Source organism: Natrix helvetica (genome assembly GCF_964273705.1).
Source record: "Natrix helvetica genome assembly, chromosome: 4".
In the NCBI taxonomy this organism is placed as follows: Eukaryota; Metazoa; Chordata; class Lepidosauria; order Squamata; family Natricidae; genus Natrix; species Natrix helvetica.
Window position 1 is genome coordinate 114,920,748 of NC_138550.1, and position 21,490 is coordinate 114,942,237.

The window sequence follows — 21,490 nt, forward strand, 5'->3', positions numbered from 1 at the left end:
TTACTAATGTATAAATACTGTCCATGTTTCAGTCTAGCCATCAATTCCAGGAACGAAACCTACCTCCCAAATAACAACATATTTTGATATCAATTAGCATAAAGTGAAAACCAACTTTATTAAATAATATTGAGATTTATCAGAAACTATTGCTATTATTTCCTTCCCCTAGCCCTGAACAGCTGACAAGCAAGAAAATTAACTCTTGCCACCAGGTGTCCCCAAACTGTACTAAGGATAGAAATTCAAGCAAAAGCTGAAGACCTAATACATATGGAGTGTGCCAAGTGAAGTAGATTAAGAAAACTGCTACGAAAGCATTGCTTCCTGTACCTGAGGAAAATGATATGTAAAAATTTAAACTCACTGGTTGTAAAGAGTCCTCTTGCCTCCTGCTTTGGCTCTGACGACTGATGAAGGACCTTGTTGACCCCTTATAATGATTCAGCAAGCAGATGATCACTACGATCATAACAGTTATCACCACTATGATGATGATAATCTGAATAAACTCTAGTTCCGCTGTAAGGAAAAGAAAAAAAGATATCATTTAAAGCCAGAACAAGAAACAGCACTTAACAAAACCCCAATAAATTTTTCAATGCATATAAATTGCACAATGTGTCAAAGAAAAAATATATATTCTGCACAGTAATGAAAATATTCCCAAGATGCAGAAGAAAAATAATTGTTTATGGATAGTTAAGTACTAAATAGCACCGAAATAGCAGAGATGAATTGTTTATGTCTTCAGCATTGAGATTTGCCCCTCTTCAAAAGTCAGTTTCCACCATGCTTTGAGTTTTGATCTATAATAGTACACATCTTACAATTCAATGTAATCAGGCCTTCTTTTAGAAATGATTTCATCAAATTTATCTCACACAGTAATTAACAAAACAGACATAGATCAAGCACATAATAAAAGTTAAAAAGCTTAACTGTAATGGGATAATTTTTGTAACATCTACATCTACAATTCTTATTGCATTTAGAAAGTATATGGTAAGTATACTCAAAGTAAGCCAACAATAGGACTGTGTGAAAACATCCTTCAAAGCAGAAAGAAAGAGACAGATATTAAAATACTATTTATTATTGCAACAGATCATATACAGGTGAAACTCAAAAAATTAGAATATCGTGCAAAAGTTCATTTATTTCAGTAATGCAACTTAAAAGGTGAAACTAATATATGAGATAAGATTCATTACATGCAAAGCAAGATAGTTCAACCCGTGATTTGTCATAATTGTGATGATTATGGCGTATAGCTCATGAAAACCCCAAATTCACCATCTCAGAAAATTAGAATATTACATGCAATCAATAAAACAAGGATTGTACATAGAACAATATCATACCTTGAAAAGTATAAGCATGCATATGTACTCAGTACTTGGTTTGGGCCCCTTTTGCAGCAATTACTGCCTCAATGCGGCGTGACATGGAAGCTATCAGCCTGTGGCACTGCTGAGGTGTTATGGAAGACCAGGATGCTTCAATAGTGGCCTTCAGCTCTTCTGCACTGTTCGGTCTCATGTCTCTCATCTTTCTCTTGGCAATGCCCCATAGATTGTCTATGGGGTTCAGGTCAGGCAAGTTTGCTGGCCAATCAAGCACAGTAATCTCAAGGTCATTGAACCAGGTTTTGGTGCTTTTGGCAGTGTGGGCAGCTGGAAAATGAAGTCAGAATCCCCATAAATCTTGTCTGCAGAAGGAAGCATGAAGTGCTCCAAAATCTACTGGTAGACAGCTGCGTTGACCCTGGTCTTAATGAAGCACAGTGGTCCAAAGTCCTGTTGCTCAGTGGTCCAAAGTCCTCTTTTCTGAGGGGAGCAACTTTTGCATCTCATTTGGAAACCAAGGACCCAGAGTATGGAGGAAGAATGGAGAGGCCAATCAAGCACAGTAATCCCACAGTCATCGAACCAGTTTTTGGTGCCTTTGGCAAAAGTTGCTCTCATCAGAAAAGAGGACTTTGGACCACTGAGCAACAGGACTTTGGCCTACTGTGCTTCATTAAGACCAGGGTCAATGCAGCCGTCTACCAGGAGACTTTAGAGCACTTCATGCTTCCTTCTGCAGACAAGATTTATGGGGATGCTGAATTCATTTTCCAGCTGCCCACACTGCCAAAAGCACCAAAACCTGGTTCAATGACCGTGGGATTACTGTGCTTGATTGGCCAGCAAACTCTTCTGACCTGAACCCCATAGAGAATCTATGGGGCATTGCCAAGAGAAAGATGAGAGATATGAGACCGAACAATGCAGAAGAGCTGAAGGCCGCTATTGAAGCATCCTGGTCTTCCATAACACCTCAGCAGTGCCACAGGCTGATAGCTTCCATGCCACGCCGCATTGAGGCAGTAATTGCTGCAAAAGGGGCCCAAACCAAGTACTTGAGTACATATGCATACTTATACTTTTTGTTAAATTGTACCTTTTAAAAATATTCTATAAAGCAAAGAAACACAATCTTTACGCAAATGTTTCCACAAGTAGTTCTAAGGATTCTCTCTGGCTATATAAAAATATGCTAAGTATTACATATTAGTAATTAAAAAAGAACAGATAACAGGAGACAACCATTCTAATATTCTACTATTATTATTGCTATTTTACTCATACATGCAACCAGGTATTTCTGCTATCATTTTATTAATAACTGGAAGGATTTGGTTTAAAAAAAACAAACCCTTAATGTGCAATGCTCTTATTAAAGGCAATAACAACCAAAATGATCAAGGATTGTCTTTGCTTGATTGGTTTTGTTTTATTATTTCAGTGAAATCACAGTGATGAGAAATTAACCTAGAAAGTCACTATGGTTTTTCAAAGTCACAATGCCCCTAAAAAAGACTAAGTTTTTTTTTTAAATGCCCCTGGGCATTATAAATGTTTTCCTTTTGGAAGGCATAATTGCTTTACACGCCTTGGATTCAATTACAGCATCAATTAAAATTATGGCACTTTGGGACAAACCAGTCGCATCATTAATCTTGAAGAATCACACCTTTAGCTGTTAAAATTAACAGAAAAAAGCACATCAATGGCTGATAATGTACTTGTTCATATGTGTCAGAACTCTTCAAAATTCAAGCCTTTGTTTGCCTACATATAGTAGAATTCAGCTATTTTTCAACCGAAACATGCCTTTGACCATTGCCAAAATAACAATAATGTAACAAAAATGGTTAATCAAATGGTAAATTAAAGGTAAAATGCACAGTTTTGCTAACATGTTAAATATTATCATCTTTTGCAATAAATTCTGTAATTCATAAATATTGTCAGTTTTTCAAGAGGAACGTTTAATTTAAATGCAAAACATTCCAATTAATTCTAAAAATAATTATTAAAAAGTACAGAGAAGAGTGTATCTGCATTTCTTTTCTTGTAAGTTGGGGTTGGTAAATGTAAAACACAGTGAAGTATTTTTTTTCATTCAGAATTGCTTCTAATAATTTGGGAAAGAATAAGAAGTAACACCTTTAAAAAGAGTATTGGTCAACATCCTCTCTATTAATAGAGAAAGGTATAAATGGGTTAAGACTGAAATGTTGAAAATGTTAAACCTATCAACATTTTCAATAAGGGCACATGTTCTAAGTCACATATCTTGAATAGACAACACAGTGCAGGAGACCATATTTCTCTCTATATTGTAAATTATTTACACGCTTAAAGAAACTTTATGTATAGTTTGAAGAAAAATATACTAATCATTTATCCTTTTCTGCTTTACCAGATACTTTCTCACAATAATCTGTATTAGATACAATTTTACTCCAGCCAATTATAGATCTCTATTGCTTTGCTCAAGAACGTGGTATGGAACTGAACATTTTATTTTTTCTTCAGGTCCCTTATACTTTTAATTAGTGACAGTAAGATACAAAATATTCTCTTTGATTCTGTATCCTGTAAGCCCTCTCTATGCTAGAAGACAAGTTTCAGTTTTAAAAGGTACTATCTCTGAACTAAAGGCTTTCCGAATATTAAATAATTTAAAGGCCCATAACCCAACAGTTGAGCCAAGTGCATTATTGTGAAACAGACATGAGTAACTTTAATGTAGTTAATTTAGCTTTCCTAGAAATACAGTGATAGATGGAATACCATTACTTCTGCATCTGCCAAAAGCGTAGCTTTCTAAACTAAATCAAGAGCTCTGAATATTTTTACAAAAGAGCATTTCTTCTTTTTACAAGAAAGCATTTCCTCTTTTTGTCTGAACATTACCATGATACACAAAAACTTATTTAATTGCAAGTGCAAGAAGGGCAGGAAGAGAATCTCTAGCCAGGAAATTTGGGTTACAAAATAATTGGTTTTGCAAATTCTATTTTATAAATTATAAAGAGATGCTTTGGTCCTTTCTCTCCCTTTCTTTTATAAAACTCACAATGATCCATTCAGTAAGGAAACATTAGAGGGCATCAGTTAAGTGTAAAAACTTACTGATTGTGCATAATTCTTCATTAAAGCAACAATGTTAGAAAAGACAGGTATTTGCAAAGATTTGCTAAAATATCTGGTGGTCTTTGGGAAAACAGAAAAAAAGTGAAGCTGAAAATAAAAAAGTAAATAAACAAAAGGCCAAAGGTACAAATCAAGATAATACTTCTAGATTCCAGTTCTGATGTTACTCTAATACATTTTTGCACTGCTCATTGGCCTATTATAAATATAAATCCTTGATATACATAGGCATTCTCATCTATAGGCATGCATTAAAGAGAAAACAGTTGTTATTATTATATACTTTATTCATTAAACATGAAACTCAATCAACTGAGCATTCAAAAATGCATCACAAATACCATTGTTATTATTGTTATTGTTTATTTATTTTATTTATTTATTTACTGAGCGCTTATAGACCGCCCCCTCTCCTCTGCTCGCCGCATAATTGTTATAATTGCTATTATTAGTATCTCTTTTATTCATTAATAAAAGAGATAATTTATTTATTTATTTATTCATTTATGCAACTCAGTCAACTGAACATTAAAAAATGTGTCACAAATGCTGTGGTGCTAATGGTTGATACAGGTTGCTGCCTACTATCTTAAAATATATTGTTATTATTATTATTAATAATAACAATAACTATTTATTTACTTACTTAATAAATTATTTGTTATTCAGCTGCCCTTATTGTAAACAGGGACGACTAAAGCGATTCATCCTTCCCTCCAGAGTGTCTGGGAAACCTCTCTCCTGGGTTCTTTGCCGACGGCCATACAGTCTGGCTTTAATGCCCAGTTAAGTAAGTCCAGAGCATAAGGAGAGAGCCACATTGCCCATTTCTGAATTACGGGTTTAAGGGGTGGGGTGGGGGGTGTTCTCTGCCGTTGCCCCATACCTATGCCCAGAACTACAGAGAGACATAATTACCGGACGAAAGGAAGCACCGAGGCACCAGGACAATTAAAAGCAGCCTTTCAGAAGAAATTTCAAAGCGGGGCTAGGCGAGGAAAGAGCGGGGTTGTTGGAAATACCTCTGTGAAAAAGCAGGTCTTTCAACCGAGCATCTTTCAAAGTGGTAGCGTTAAGTTCCTCGGCGGGCATTCTCGGGCGCTTCTCCGCTCGAGCGGGAGCCCTGCGGCGAGCAGAGGAGCATCGCTTCGGACTTCAAGCCAACGCTCGGCCGGATTCCCTTCGTTCGCCTACTAGGCAGCGGCGTCTCTCGCCCTCCGCGCCCGGCAGACGACGGCAGCCCGCCTTAAACGCTACTCGGCCGCGTAGGGCTTCCGAGAGTTGCTGGCCCGGAGGAGAATCAGGGGCGCGAACGAGGAGCCGGGGATGGCAGGAAAGGAAGGCGGAGAGGAAGAGACGCTTCTTCTCGGGGGCCTTTCATGCTTCCCGGACGGAGGCGGAGCCCTCGAGACGCCTCTCGACCGCCCTAAAAGCCATCGACCGCGGGGGCTAAAGTCAAGGCAACACGGGCCGATCTCGCCGGGGAATAAACCGCGCGGTCCCCGAATTAAGACCCACACGGGCGACAAGAGCCCCGTTCAGGTGGGGTTTTTTAAAGGCTGGAGAAGGGAAGTCTTCGATCAGAAAGGTCGGCAGTTCGAATCTCTAGTACAGGTCTTCTGCGTGAGCAGTGGGTTGGACTAGATGACCTCCAAGGTCCTTTCCAACTGTTACTGTTCACTAAGGGAGATGGGGGGGGAGTTGAATAAGGAGTGAGGGGAAAGTGAAGCGAGGGAGACGCAGCTCTTACCAACTTCCCGCCCGCAACTGCCTCGCCTGCTGCTCAGCGGAGACTTCGCGAGCCTGTCTTTTACCTTCCGCCTTTCTGCTCCGACGCGACGTGCGTCACTGCGAGCCCCCGGGCAGCTCGGCGATGGCAGGAGACGCTCTAGGAAGAACCTTGGCGGGGCTCCCTCCCCGCTCTCTGGCTATTGGGAAATGCTCGCACGTGTCCTCCGGCGGCAGCTGGGCGGCGCGCGGCTGAAGCCCGGCGCTCTCCCAACAGCTGCTCTTCGCTAGTAAGGCAAAGATCGCGGCAGCCTTCCGTCCCGTCGGCCGGCCGGTATCTGTACGAAGCGCTTTGGGAGATTAAAAGGATAGATTTGCTGCCTGCCAAACTTTGAGGCAATCTTTTTGCCTTTCCGCCTTTTTTTTTTAAAAAAAAGGGGGGTATAATAGACGCAAGTGTGTGTCCGTGGAATTGTGAATAAAATATTATACATACATACATACATACATACATACATACATACATGCATACATACGAATAAAAATTATATCTGTTATCTTATACATGCTTGACAAAATAAAATGTATGAATCTGCGACCTACCAATTCCACTCTCCGGTTTGGAACAAATAGTCACGACTTCTGTATGTAATTATATATAGTCCTCTCTAGCTCATGGACTCACATGTGATGAGAGCCCTAAGCCATTAAAAGTGGATTTCTGCACAGCCTCATTTAAATTCCGTTAAAGAGCAGATAAAAAATGATTTGGATTCAAACACCTTAATCAAGACACACAGCTGTCATTTTTCTTAGTATATAGTCTAACATAATTTGTGCCAAGTTCTTAAAGGAAAAAAAGCAGTGTAGCTATATAATGCTCCCTGTTTTTTAGACCTCCAGAAAGTATAGTATAGGGTTTGGCATCATAGACTAATGGTTTTTCTCCTACAATGTCAAAAATAATAGTTTTGAATAAGCACAGGTGGAATTAAAACAACATACTGTCTTTTACAAGAGAGGAAAAGAGGAAAAATTATCCTACAGGAAGATCTGAGAGATTTGTAACGGACTACCACAGCACCACATCCATCTCTTTAAAAACATACTGTTGTTTATTTATTTAGCTTTGTGAGATTGATCTCTATCAAGTTGGGGAGAGGTGGAGAGTATTGAATAGAAAGAATTTTCGAATCAGACTTCTCAAGCATTCAAACAGGCAGTAGCGTTATTGAAATCATTTCATTTTTTCCTCGTTATATTATCCGTTAATCAGAAAACTAGCATACATTATAAGGGGCCAAACCCCTATAAACTAGATTTAAGTGGTGTCATCAGGAACTACCAAGGGATTATCTTATGGCAGGAAGGGGTCCAGGATATGAAGATCAAGTGATGTGTGACTCCAGCCACACTGGTACATGCCCCATAGTCATTCATGCACAAACGCAAGATGAGCTCTGAAAGAACATCTGTGTCTGTCTGTCTGTCTGTCTGCCCCCCCCCCTCTCTCTCACACACACACACCTACTATATACAAATTTCTCCTGCTTTCCAGTTGATCATTCTGGGCATTAGTTTCCATCTACTGGTCTTTAAATTATGTAGATACAACATGAAAAAAGGTTTTGGCAGCTGTAGGGAAACTGAACTCAATCTACCAATGTCTTGTCTTTTCTCTTATGGCCAGGGGAAGTGGAAGTCAGATGAGGTTATAGAAATATTTTTTACTTTTCAAAATTTATAATGTTTTAATGGGGTGTAGTAAGAGGCCTAGCTAGGTGCCAAGGAATGTCTTGAGGGGTCCCGAGTCTTGCAAACACATTACAGCTGATTCCAGAGCTAGATAAAAAGGAGAAGAGGAGGAAACATTTAAAAAAGAAACAGAAAGAAATGTGACTATTCCTCTTTTTATCATTTCAAATAATATTTTAGTTTTAATGTGATTAGGTGTGAGCAAGTAAACAGATGGCAACAGCTTGAAGATTAGAAACAGAAGCCAGAAGAAATAAGTTTGGAGGAAGGATTTAAAATGAAAGTTGTGTTTAGGCATTTTTATTAACTCAGCATTAAAACTTCTTTTTAAAAAATGATATTATTAATAACTACTTTAAAAACTACGTAACATATTTTTTAAAAAAATAATCTTTCCAATGCTTGACTTAAAATCTTATTTCATAGATAAACACAGCTGTGCTTGATCCACATCATCCACATGGATCCACCCACAGGCTATATATTTCCATGAAATGCTTCATCTGGCTGAGACCATTATGCTTTGCAGAAAGAATGAACCCCACCCTTTCAAAAGCTATTTTAAGATTAAGATTGAGATGTATCCACATGGACACGGAAGATCAAGTTTTAAAATCCTATTTTATCCACAGATGGCCTTCCCTTTTAGAACAATTTACTTCATTTATAAGTACAGAAATGAAAAAGAAGTTCTACTTACTATCTGTCAGAATTAGTAAAATTTAATTTGTAAATATATACTGAAAGTTGTAACTTTGCGAATGAGAATAATACGCATACACTCCGTATCTATTTTCAAACTTCACAATAATGTTGATATATATATATGGGTTCAAATTACTTTGAAAAAAGAAAATCTGTACAACACATGTCAGCCTGATTTCCTTGGAAGGTTATATATGGCAGCCTATGTCTTTGTAACAACCAAACCAAGAGAGTGGACAAAAACAGTCAAAGACAGATGGAGAAGCAATCCATCTGAGAAGTGTTAGTGTGTATAATCTCAAAGATTACAGATGCGAAGTTCTTTACCAAAGGCAGTATATATAAAACATTTGTTTAAAATAAAGAAGTGCAAACAGTCTACATCTAAATATGCTATTAGAATTGTGAAAACATACTGAGCATATTTTAGATTTCTGACATGGGCCTAAAGCTACAACACAGTTACACATTTTCTATTCACTATTCAATTCACTTCCAGTTTGCTCGGAGGGTGGTTTTAAGCGTTCCGAAGGCTTCAGGGAAGCCTCCGGACGGTCCCTGAAGCCTCCGGAGGGCCTCCGGAGGGGACGGGGAGGCTCTTTTCGCCCTCCCCAGGCTCCTATAAAGCCTCTGGACCCTGGGGAGGGTGAAAAAAGCATGTAAAAATGGGGGGTCGCGCGTTCTGCGCACATGCACACTGGGGGGTCGCGCGTTGCATTATGGGTGCGGCACGCCCGCACACGACCCCCCTGCGCTCCCACTTGTGGCACGCGAGCCAAAAAAGGTTCGCCATCGCTGCACTATTGCCTCCCCACCATTAATATTTTTCTCTTTAGAATCTAAATAAAGGTACAAGTACCGGTAGTCTTCAACTTACAACAGTTTGTTTAGTGATTTCAACGTTATAATGGCTCTGGAAAAAGTGACTTATAGCCATTTTTCACACAACCATTTCAAAATGGTCATGTGATCAAAAATGCAGATGCTTGGCAACTAGTTCATATTTACTATGTCTGCAGTATTCTGGGGTCATGTGTTCAACTTTCACAACCTCCTGACCAGCAAAGTCAATGGGGAAGCCAGATTCACTTAACAACCATGTTACTAACTTAACAACTGCAGTGATTCATTTAACAACTGTGGCAAGAAAGGTCATAAAATGGGGCAAAGCTCACTTAACAAATGTCTCACATAGCAACATAAATTTTGGGCTCAATTGTGGTAATAAGTTGAGGACTACATGTACTGAAGAAAGAGTACAAAAATACTTGTTACAAAGCATGATTTTCCTAAGGCACTAGCTTGAATTCTTTCTAACTAAAACATTTTTAGATTTATGAGGAAAAGTTGCTGCACATCTATCAGATAATTGCCACACAACTATCTCCCTAGATAACATGCCAAAAACATCCATCTCTCCAAACACAAAAAAACAGATTTCAGTACTTTTGAAACAAGACTACACAGAATATATTTTCTTGTGGAAAAGCCTTGCTCTATAAATCTGGTGTTAATTTGTCAGTGTTCTCCGTGTTCCCCAAGATAATAAAGGGCCAGCTATTTACATCATAACAAGAGAAAAATTCCATTTTGAAGCTGTTATCTCAATACGTGAATTATTTTTTTAAACGTTCCTCTATACCAGCGGTATCAAACTTGATTTCATTGAGGGCCGTATCAGGGTTGTGTTTGACCTCAGGGGGAGGGTGGGTGTGGCTAGGGAGGGCATGGCCAGCTCAATATTACGTGTCAGGGGCACCTGTGGTGAAAATGAGCTCCCAAGCTCCATTTTTGGCTGCAATGGCCTCCTGCAACCTTCTGCCAACAAAAATGAAGCTCGGGAGGGCTGCCTGCGGCTCTCTCGAGCCCCATTTTCACTGGCAGAGGCACTGCGGGCTGCTCTTTGCTGTTTCCAGGGAGGCCCCACGGGCCAAATCTAAGCACCCCATAGGCCGAGTCTGGTCCCTGGGACTTGAGTTTGACACCCCTGCTCTATATCCTCATAAGTTAAAAACTACCAATTTAACAGAAAAAAGGAAACTTCAGATCAGAGTCAACAACAAATGTGTGGCCTTTGATAATACATCGTTTCATAAAGAAACCTACATTTTTCATGGAGAAACACTGTATCAGTGAATGAATAGATCAAAAATTGCACAATGTCAAACACTATTTCCTAGAAGTGTGTTTCCTAGAAAAAGCAGTATCAGATCTTAAATTCTAATCTAGGCTGTGGAACAAACTAAGGAAGGAATGAAAGAGGTCTATTTTTAAAACATAAAAGGGATCCTGAAACTTAATTCACAAGAGATGAAATGAAGAGGTACCATTAACCTAATATCATGGATCAGAGTGCCTTTTTGCCTTTTGTGATTAATTTAGTAATCTGTCTTTTACCTATGATGCCTTCCATGGGATAGTGGATTTGGTTGATTTCAGAAACGTACAAAGACTGGTTAATCTTTGGATGGGAAATTCTAGGGGTATGGGATGAATGGGAAGTAAAAAACAAGTTATCAGAAGAAGATGGTGGCAAACAGCATTTCCATAATACAACAAAGAAAAACTGCATGGATGCAATTATTAGAGTCAAGCTGGCCTACTTTTTCAAGGTTGATTTGAGGAAGTATTAACTTTTCAATCTTCAATTTATGACTAAAATCAGGATTTCATTCTAACAGAATAAATAAACAAGATCCTTTTTTCTTCCTTTTGATTTCTTTTTGTTTTCCTTCCCTCACAGATGAGAAAAGAGCATAAATACAAAAATAAAAAATCCAAAGTACCCTTGAAGCATTAAAGTTAAAACAACTGAAACCGAGTTTAGATTTATGTAAGCAATACGAGACGAGGAATCGGTAATACGAAATGTCAAAGAAAGTGACATTTCTGATAAGCAAGATTTATCTAGAATATTTTGTGAGAAACACCTATTTCACCCTCCAAACAGACTTTTCCCATCAAGATTAGAAAGTTATTGTTAAGTGACAAATAACATTAAAGTTGGCATCTTCAGGGAATCATGCTTTGCAAATGTTTCCTATAGAATATCACCTTATTTCTTTAAAGAAAACTTGTATTTTACTTATTGATCAAATTTTAAAACGGCTCCTCTCTCTGACAGATTCTCGACAGATAAAATATTAAACAATAAAAACAGTATATAAAATTTAAAAGGCAAGGGTGAATTAACAATCAGAGTGAAAGTTGATTTAAAAAGTAGAGAGAGGGTGCTAACCAGCTAATGGCTTCATGTTTCTATGAGCAAGAGTATTTATACCTTTCCAGAAGACCACAAGAGTGGAGGGCCCGCCTCACCTCCAGGGGGTAAATGTCCCACAGGGTGGAGACAAGGGCAGAGAAGGCTCTTTTCCTGGACCCTCCCAGTCAGAATTCTTTAGCTGAAGGGGTCCGCAACATGCCTTCCCTGCCTGATTAGATAAAAAGGACTGATGTAATGAGATGAAGACAATTCCATGTATGTGTGTGTGTGTGTGTGTGTGTGTGTGTGTATGTATGTATGTATGTATGTATGTATGTATGTATGTGTATATGTATGTATGTATGTATATATATATATATATATATACATACATACATACATATACACATACTTTTTATGTGTATATTATATATATAATAGAAAATGTATTAGGTTTTAAACTTTGTTATAGTTTCATACTCCATTTCTGGAATACAAAATAATACATTTATACCTCTTTATCTATATATATAAAAATGGCTGTTTTGTGTATGTTCCAACATAACTCTGGAACACCTTAAGCAATTTCAACCAAACTTGGAACATAGATGATTTGCTCTCTGAAAACAAATATTGTGGGGGTAAGACACCCCTAAGACCCCTCGGGGGTGTGTGTGTTCTGTTAAGATAAAGCGTGTTGTGCCTTAAAATGGCTTCTACCGTACTGCCATAAAATGGTTTCTATTGTACAGCTCAGTGGAGTTGCCCTGGTAACGGCTTCACAGTACTCCGCATGGCAGTTCCTTCTGGTAAAGGGGAAAATCCAACATTATAAATTACGTTTGGTCCGGGCTTATTTTTGAGGACATATGTATGGATTAGGATAAATAAATACCCAGGCAATGTCCATTATCAGCTAGTTTTAAATAAATGTCTTTTGCAAAGTTAATTATGCTGCCTTTTATATAGGACCTAAGGCCTGAAACATGTTGATCTGTACAGCAATTGCTTCTCACTCACACCAGGGATCACCTCTCCTCATGTTTTTGATTTCCTTGGAGGAAGGGTGTGACAGAAATGTAATAAACAGATTAAAATATGAGTAAGGCATTTCTTACTGCAGATTAATACAGCATAATAGAGAAAAAAGAGAATATGTAGCCTGACTTGGGATAATTGATTCAGGTTTTTTCATGTGAGATAATCCCTAAATTTCAGTTTGGACAAGAATAAAAATTCTGTGTAGGCAACTGTAATGTTAAACATTAGTTTAGAGTTACTTTCATTCAATTCAATTACTGACTAATTCAGTCATCCTTTTGATTTCTTTATAACCCTTAACCAGAATGGCCCAAACGATTTCCTCCTTTTACAGGAATCAGATATCTTTGCATTATGGCTACTTGGTAAGATGAGCTAATATCTTTGGCTACGCCAGACTTCCTCATGAAGCAACAGGAAAAACTACACATGCCAAGGCAGTCAACAAAAAAGACTGGAAATAAAACTGTTAATTGAGCAGGTGCCTTTAGTACACAGCACTCCTTTTTTTATATTTCTGTGATGTGGGTTCATCTGGAGTATGGATGTGTGTCAACTTGTGGAGGAGCATGCCTTAAGACAGAGGAACTGAACAGCCAGGTGTGCTGTATAATAGCTCTTTGATCTACTTCCAGTTCTTCTGTAGTATTAAGCCTATGTCTGAACTATAGCACGTTAAAATATAAGTGCGGGAATACTCTGAACTATTCCATAACGCAAAGAACAAGGAGGAAAAAAAATTTCAACCCACAAATTTTACTATATGCATCACAGATGAAAATAGATTTATATCCCACCTTCATTTTGTACAATTTAATAATGGTCCTGCTTTTATTTTGTTCCAAAACAACAGCCCTGAGAGGTGACCCTGGACTGAGAGAAAGTGACTGGCCAAAGACACCCATCCAGGTTTTTATGCTTAAAGGAGAATTATAACTCACACTCTCCCAGGTTGACAATTTTGATAAAATACTGTGGTTGTAATTAGTTCTGCAAAACTTCATTGGAATTCTTAAGGGCTGCTGAGACTTATCAAAATGATGCTTCTATCTTTCAGAATTTTCCTTGTGATATCTGTATACGGATCATGTGGTTGCCTGTGAAGCAACTTTGAAGGTCTCTAATAATATCACTCAATCTGACACAGTTTTCACTGTGCTGTTGTTTAATTTACAGAAAAACATTAATTCGTACAAACCCAGCAGCAATGTTTATCTGTGTATTCAGCACACAGACTTTACCATTTAAGTAAAAACTAGACTTCATAAAGAAGCATTTCAAGATGTTGGCAATGTGTTTTATGCAAGCATTTTTGTACTTATTTATTTGATGTACAGCACAGTTGATCATGACTGAATATCAAGCATGAATCCTCTATTCCTATTTAAGAAGTAGTGACAGTGTTTAGGATTTTCTTCCATTAATTACCAAAAGACTTCAGCCTTATTCGTTTCTTTCCATTCAAGCAGTAACAAAAAAAATGCATTAACGATCTGCATTAAAAATCTGAGACAGCACCTCATTTATTATCATTCCATAGAGATATCACAGCTAAAAGTGAATAACAAAGACAGAATTAGCAGGGGTGCCACCATTCCAGCATCTCTGCAATGCAAGTATTTTATTATTTCTTGACATAAAAACTAAAAGCCATGTTGTTGAAATATATGTCACTAAACAAACCATTAACAGCCTTTTACTTACAAAAGGAGTATTCACTTTTCTTCTACAATTAGTCCCTTTGGGGCTACAGTGTAGCTCATAATAGGTAAAATATTCACTTGCCTAAATTGATTTGTTAGCAAGTCATCTGGCATAGATGGTGAAAAAGAAACAGAAGGTAGAGTACTAAGGAACTGTAGATAGTATGGGCTTCTAAGATGACTTGTCCTAAATAGAAATATCATAATGACATTGCAAGTTTGGAACATCAGATTTTGCAATTTTCCTCAAATATTATTCACTTGGTGCTAACACCTATCATTGCTCATGATAAAATGACTAATGTTAATGTTGTCTATCCCATTATTATCTCTTTTAAAAAAAACCTAATTTAACTTTAAACAGGATTCAGAAAAGGCCAAGACAGGTCTTGGCAGCACATGTGTCTTTTACATCTATATAACTGCATATTTAAATACAAAAATATTTGCGTTAGATAATGCTATCAGTTTTCCTACAAGTGAAATTTATTAAATCAGAAGTTGTTTGGATAGCAGCGATTTGCCAAGTCCATTTACTGCAATAAGCAAGTACAATAATAATACAATAGCAGAGTTGGAAGGGACATTGGAGGTCTTCTAGTCCAACCTGCTGCCTAGGCAGGAAACCCTCAGACACATGGCTATTCAACATCTTCTTAAAGACTTCCCGTGTTGGGGCATTCACAATTTCTGGAGGCAAGCTCTTCCACTGATTAATTGTTCTAACAGTCAGGAAATTTCTCCTCAGTTCTAAGTTGCTTTTCTCCTTGATTAGTTCCACCCATTGCTTCTTGTTCTACCCTCAGATGCCTTGGAGAATAGTTTGATTCCCTCTTCTTTGTGGCAATCCCTGAGATATTGGAAGTATTTTAGAAGGATCCTTCTGTCTAGACTCAGTATATTAACTATGTCAACATTGCTTCTGAAGACAGGGTTAAAGTGGCTTTTAGGGTTTTTATTACTGTTTTTTTAAAAACCAAGTTGACGCACTCATTTCAAACCACCTTCTATTGCAGCTACCTTGCCTTGGTAGGAAAGTGGAAAACACCTGCTGTTTTTAAAACTTTGCTGAACTTTGCCACAGTTAGAAACTAGACATTTCATGGTATTGTGAGCCAGCTAAAACCACACAACAACAGACGCTTCCTGACTCACTCAGATGCAGAAAGTATGCACAGTTATTGCAGACAGCTCTGAGCCACCCCTGAGTGTTGATTCCAACCACAAAGGAGAAGCAAGAATGCCATATGTCTGTCTGCGCAATACTTCATAATCTTACTTTGGGTTTCATAGTGTGTCTGGCTGAGAGAGACAAACATTTTTGTGCCAGTTCCACTGCTGTTAACAAAAGCTTCAAAGTATTAAAATTATGAATGTAAGTAATTAAATATGGCATGCATAAATATTACTCAAATATTAAACAGTCTTGCCAGTTTAGAGTAATAGAAATGAAGTTTCTTTATTTATAGTCATTATTTTCTTTACACAGCCTAGTACTATAGTGATTTTAGACTTAAATCAGGGTCCCCCAAATTTTCATGGTGGGTAACTTTGTGTTTCTTATACTATTCCTCATCCCAAGCTACTTCGTAGGCTTGTTATGAAATATTATCATATATGCAACCTTGAAATCTCAGCAAAAATATAAGTACAAGAAGCAATAAACACGCTGTTCATTTAACAGAAAATTTTCTCAAATTCCAGTGACATCAGACAGACAGGTTGTTTATACCCGTAGTGGGTTCCTACCAGTAGAGACCGGTTCGGTTGAACCGGTAGCAGCTTGGTGGCGTGGGTCGTTGGAACTGGCAGCGGTCCAGACCTGCCACAACCACGAACTGGTTCTCCGGGCGGAGCCATAGATGCCGCCATCTTATTTTTTGGTTCTGTGCATGCACAGAACAAATTTAATTGCATTGTGCATGCGAGCGCATGCACGGAGCGCACACGCACGGCGCACACACAAGAAGTGTGCATGCACAGCACTCACAAGAGTGAACTGGCAGTAGTACCTGCCGGAACCCAACCCTGGTTAATACCCTACATCTTTATGTAAAGACTGGGAAAAACTGAATTATTTTTGATGGATGAAATAGAAATAACCTAATTACTAGAATATATATACAGTATAAAATTAAAATTAAATAAAACAGGATAGAAACAAGTAAGTTGCCCCAGGAAGAAAAAAATGCAATGGGTGAAAACCTAGACATAGAAATAAGCATAAACTGGATCAGTAATACGGGTAAATCCTCAACTTCCAACCACAACTGGGACCAGAATTTCTGTTGTTCAGCATGATGGTTGTTAAGTGAATCATGCCTAATTTTATGACCTTTTCTGACATGGTTGATAAGTGAATCACATGATTTTTAAGTGAATCCAATTGATTTATCAGAAGCTGGCTGGGAAGATCAGAGATTGTAATTGTGATCATGGGGCTGCTGCAATGGTGATAAGTATGACGACTGGTCAGAAGTCACTTTTTTCAGTGCCATTGTAACTTTATATTGTTGCTAGATGAATGGTTGAAAGTTAAGGACTATCGGCGAAGAGGATTGAAACAAGAATATGTCATATTCACAGCCTGCAGGAAGAATATGAATTGTGGAGATTTAAATAGCCAAGGTAAAGAAATAATCCACTAGATGTCTATGGAGATTCTCAATCATCCAGGTCATGGTTGTCCCAAAGGTTCTTTTTTCAAGAGGCAATTGGACTGCAACCTACTAATGACCAGATCTTGTTGCCACTTATAGTTGATGGCAAGCTACATCTGCATTTTAAAAGAAGAGGAGGCCCCAGAGAAGCTACAACAACACTGCCATTTTGTGTTTCAAAAGCAAAAATGTAATCCTGTTCGAACTCCCATCAAATATGATGGGAATTGAAAGGATATGTTTATTAAAACTGGATAGCTGGCACTTTGGTATGACAAATTCTGTCTTCTAATGTTGCTCTGGATCTTTTGGGGCCTGCTTAATGTGCAATATTGAGTCCAACCGTCTTGTAAAATAACAACTTGATAAGGTCGGAATCATAGGTCCGAATTCTTACCACTCATAACATTTAAGAGTATACTTTCCCAAACCTGGCTTCTATGTAAAAATATTTCTGGAGGCTTTATGAGAAACATTTTCCACTGGTTTCACTTACTGGGAGAATAAAAATTCCATCTCCTGTTTGGAACAATCTCTTCTAATCACATGACTAAAGTTAAAAGAATTTAAACCTGGCAAGTTCCTAATCCTTAGTAAGAAGAAGGATTTTGTGCCAAGCTTAATAAATCTTCAAGAAAAAAAGTTTTAAGTTCTTAGTTTCAGCAATTGGCATAGGCTAAACAGAGCACAGTGTTTAAAAAAAACCTACATTCAACAATAGCACTCTATTGCTCTTCAACAAAAACTGTCTATGGAACTCAATCCTTTGTCCACTTTTGCTAAAAAGACTAAACAAAACTACCAGTAGATTATCAAGTTTAGTAGAAAACAGCAAACATTTCCAGTATATCCTGATTATTAGTGTAGACCTTGGAAAAGGGAAGGGAGGGAGGGAAGGAAGATGAACTTCCTTGTGAGTTTTTAGCAATATTGATATCTATGTATCTGTTTCTTACATGAAGCCCATATGGTCTCTGATCCAGAACCAGACCTTCTTGTTTTCACTAATTCTGCAGCATCTGGTGTTTTCCAACTATGGGATTCATCTCTTTTTTCCTTAAAGATCATGAGATTTGCTCCCTCTTTTGTTTTGGAAGATAATGGAGAGCTTCCCTAGAAAAGAAAGGGCATGCTCATGACAACATCTGTGTACGGTTTAGCCATCTTGCCCCAAAAGTATGAATCCTTGCTTAGATCCAAAGGGGCCTTCTGTGAATGGAATGACTTTTCAAACCATGGAATGTTTCTGATCTAGCAAAACTCTTTCATTGGCAGAATTCACCAATTCCACCCTTCAACCCACTTGCTCCCAGGAAATTCAATCCAAAGGGCTGAATGACATCTAAACACAATTGGTCTTTTTATTTTTCACCAGTCAGAACATTGTGAGCAGAACTTCACTCATGAAACTTTATTCTGTTTCCATTGATACACTGAAAGCTTTTGGCGGTAGGAGGGAGGGGCCCATACTATTAGTAGTCCTAAAACAAACATCTCTGTTCTCAATTTCACATTCATTATAAGTATCTTCTGCATTAAAATATGGCTCTGCCCCCAATATTTCTTTGGTCTAACTTTAGCTCAACAAATATGATAAAAAATTCCTTCTTTACAATTACATTTCCAACATTCATTTGAGATACCCTTATATATCTTTGATAGTTTGTCAGGCATTAGGTACCAATGATACAACAGTTTGTAAAAGTTTTCTTTAAAATTACAGTTCAGTGTAAATTTCAGTCAGTTTGTCCACATATGTTCCCATTGCTCAAGCATTATATTATACCAAAAATTCTTTGTCCATTGAATCATGCCATACCTGAAGGTATTTGTCTTGGGAAGCAGGCATTACTTGTAGAAATTTTCCCCATAGGAATACAAAACATGGCGTGAGAAAAACAAAATGATGCCCACTCAAATGAAACATGTATAATGTAGCAGGTTACTTTCTTGAACTATTATTTTTATTGTGAGGGTGATTCTTGTTCTTTTAATTGCAATCAAATAGACACTATGATATTCAACTTCATATTATTTATATAAATAGGAATTTTAAATGCTAATTGTCAAGGCTTCTCTAACTGATTCAGCAGTAAATCACTTTTTTTTGACACTTCGCATTTAGCTCAGCTCCTTGGATGAGTTAGGCAGAAACTCCCCTGATATATAGTAGCTTAGCTATCTGTATCTATAGCAGGGGTGGGCAACTATGGCAACGTTATGACCTGTGGACTCCCAGAATTTCTGAGCCAGCACATCTGTCTTAGGAACTCTGGAAATCGAAGTCCACAAGACATAAAGTCGCCATAGTTGCCCACCCCCGAGCTATAGCAGTATAGCTACAGTACAATCTTTACTGCAAAGATGAATGAAGTCATAGAAAATAGCTGATTCCCACTGCAAAAATGAGGTGAGGCAAAAGATTCTTATGTCTGCCACGCTTTAACTTGTTTCTATCACCCAATTTTCCAATCAGTTAACAAGTCTCTCAGTGTGATGTTTGATGGCCTTGCAGCTGAAAAATTGTCTGTATTTTACATATCTGCCTCATATCCATCTCTTGTTTGTCCCGTCTGTTATATTCCATCAGTTCTCAGAAATGGGTCCCAATAACTTCTGTTTTCAATGCATCACTTGCAGAGGTGGGTTCCTACTGGTTTGGCTGAACCGGTAATGGTATGCTGACCTGGGTTGCAGGACCAGCAGCGACTCAGGCTGGCCATGCCCCCGAACTGGTTCTCCGGTCACCGTCACCGCTGCCCCCATCTTTTTTTTTTAGGTATGCGCATGCGCAGAACAATTTCCATTGAACTGCGCATGAGCACACAGCGTGCATCCAGTGCATGCGTGGAAGTACACCCACAAGCAAACCAGCAGTAACTCAGGCCAGAACCTACCCCATATCGCTTGGTAATACAATAGTAGTATTAAGCCAATGATAAACATTATGTATGTTTTTTCTACCTGGAAATAAACAATTTGCACCATATTTTGTATATCCAAGACAAAACTGAAGATTTGTTCTAAACAGATAGCTTTAAAATATTGCCCTGCTAAAGAGAAAAACAGCAAGAAACAATATAATATCCCTATTAAACAGGCTAACTCTCCTTCATAACATTATAAATATGTACTCCTTATATAAATGAGGTTATAAACAAATCATATTGCACCAGAAGCTGTTTGATATCCTATGTTTTGTGATAATTTACGTTAGATATACCATATCTGGGCTGCAAAACACCAGACAATTACTATACCAAAAAACCTATCACTTTGCTTCCATTTAGTAAATGGAGAGATTTTTTTTTTTTTGCAATCCAGATATGGTATGCCTAATTTAAAAATGACATTCCCATTGGACAAAGAAATTATAGCCTCACTTCAGGGATGCATTTGACAGTTCCTAATCAAGTATCATAAATGGTTAAGATTTCAGATAACTTTATCAGATTAAAATATACCACAACCAAGTTCTTAACCTTTATGGTACTACAAATATTTTTTTTAAAAAATTGATTGAAGAAGACTAATAAGATTCCCCCTTTATCAACTGTTCCATCCCATAGTCTGGTAAGTTTAGCCATCCATTCTGATCTCTCTTTTTTTTAAAAGCAATAAATAACAATGCAAGTTGTGCTGAACTAAACGTTGCCTACTATCAAAACTAAGCTCTTCTAATTGTAATAGGCAGCAAAAGAAATGAGGGGAAAAGGAAGAACATTTTTTCTGTATAATTCAGTCAGTAACTTATAGCCCTGCCTAGTCAGCATTCCATTTTCTTCTCTCTGAAACAATTAAAATTTAATCCTAAAAGCATTTTAGAAGGCTGTCGGGTTTAAAATACAAAACAAAGGTGGGTGGCAGTTATTTGTCACCAAAGGTAAACAAATTCATGCAGCTTACATTGTATACTCTGGGATAAAACATGTCAGTAAAAGATGTGTTTGCAATATATTAGAAATTAGTCTTAATAGCAAACTCCAGCTCTCTGTTCCAGGAAAGCTGGCTAGACAGGTACATATTAGGTGCTGAGGATGTCTGGATGGTATGGAAATCACACTGTATGCATTTGACTATTGTCAGTGAGACAAGATGTGCATGAAGCTGATTCTTATTCTAAGCCAGAAGGAGGACCTTGTGTGCATTAGTCTTTTTTGCTGAAAGGCTGGCATATTTGTCAGTTCAGACATACGTTCTGATAAGCTC

The 21,490-nt window shown here is 37.8% G+C and overlaps 1 protein-coding gene across 4 annotated transcripts in view; it reads right to left on the reverse strand.

Annotated features, from left to right (window-relative positions):
* LDLRAD4 (low density lipoprotein receptor class A domain containing 4) overlaps positions 1-21,490 on the reverse strand; it is a 301,736-nt gene that overhangs the window by 24,663 nt on the left and 255,583 nt on the right. For 2 of the 4 annotated variants that reach the window (XM_081952764.1, XM_081952767.1), the window contains one exon: positions 368-522. In XM_081952764.1, the coding sequence (XP_081808890.1) occupies positions 368-522 (155 nt within the window). Of the gene's footprint in view, positions 1-367; positions 523-5,509; positions 5,731-6,237; positions 6,386-21,490 lie in introns of those variants that run through there. The other 2 variants (XM_081952766.1, XM_081952765.1) reach the window with 2 other exon arrangements.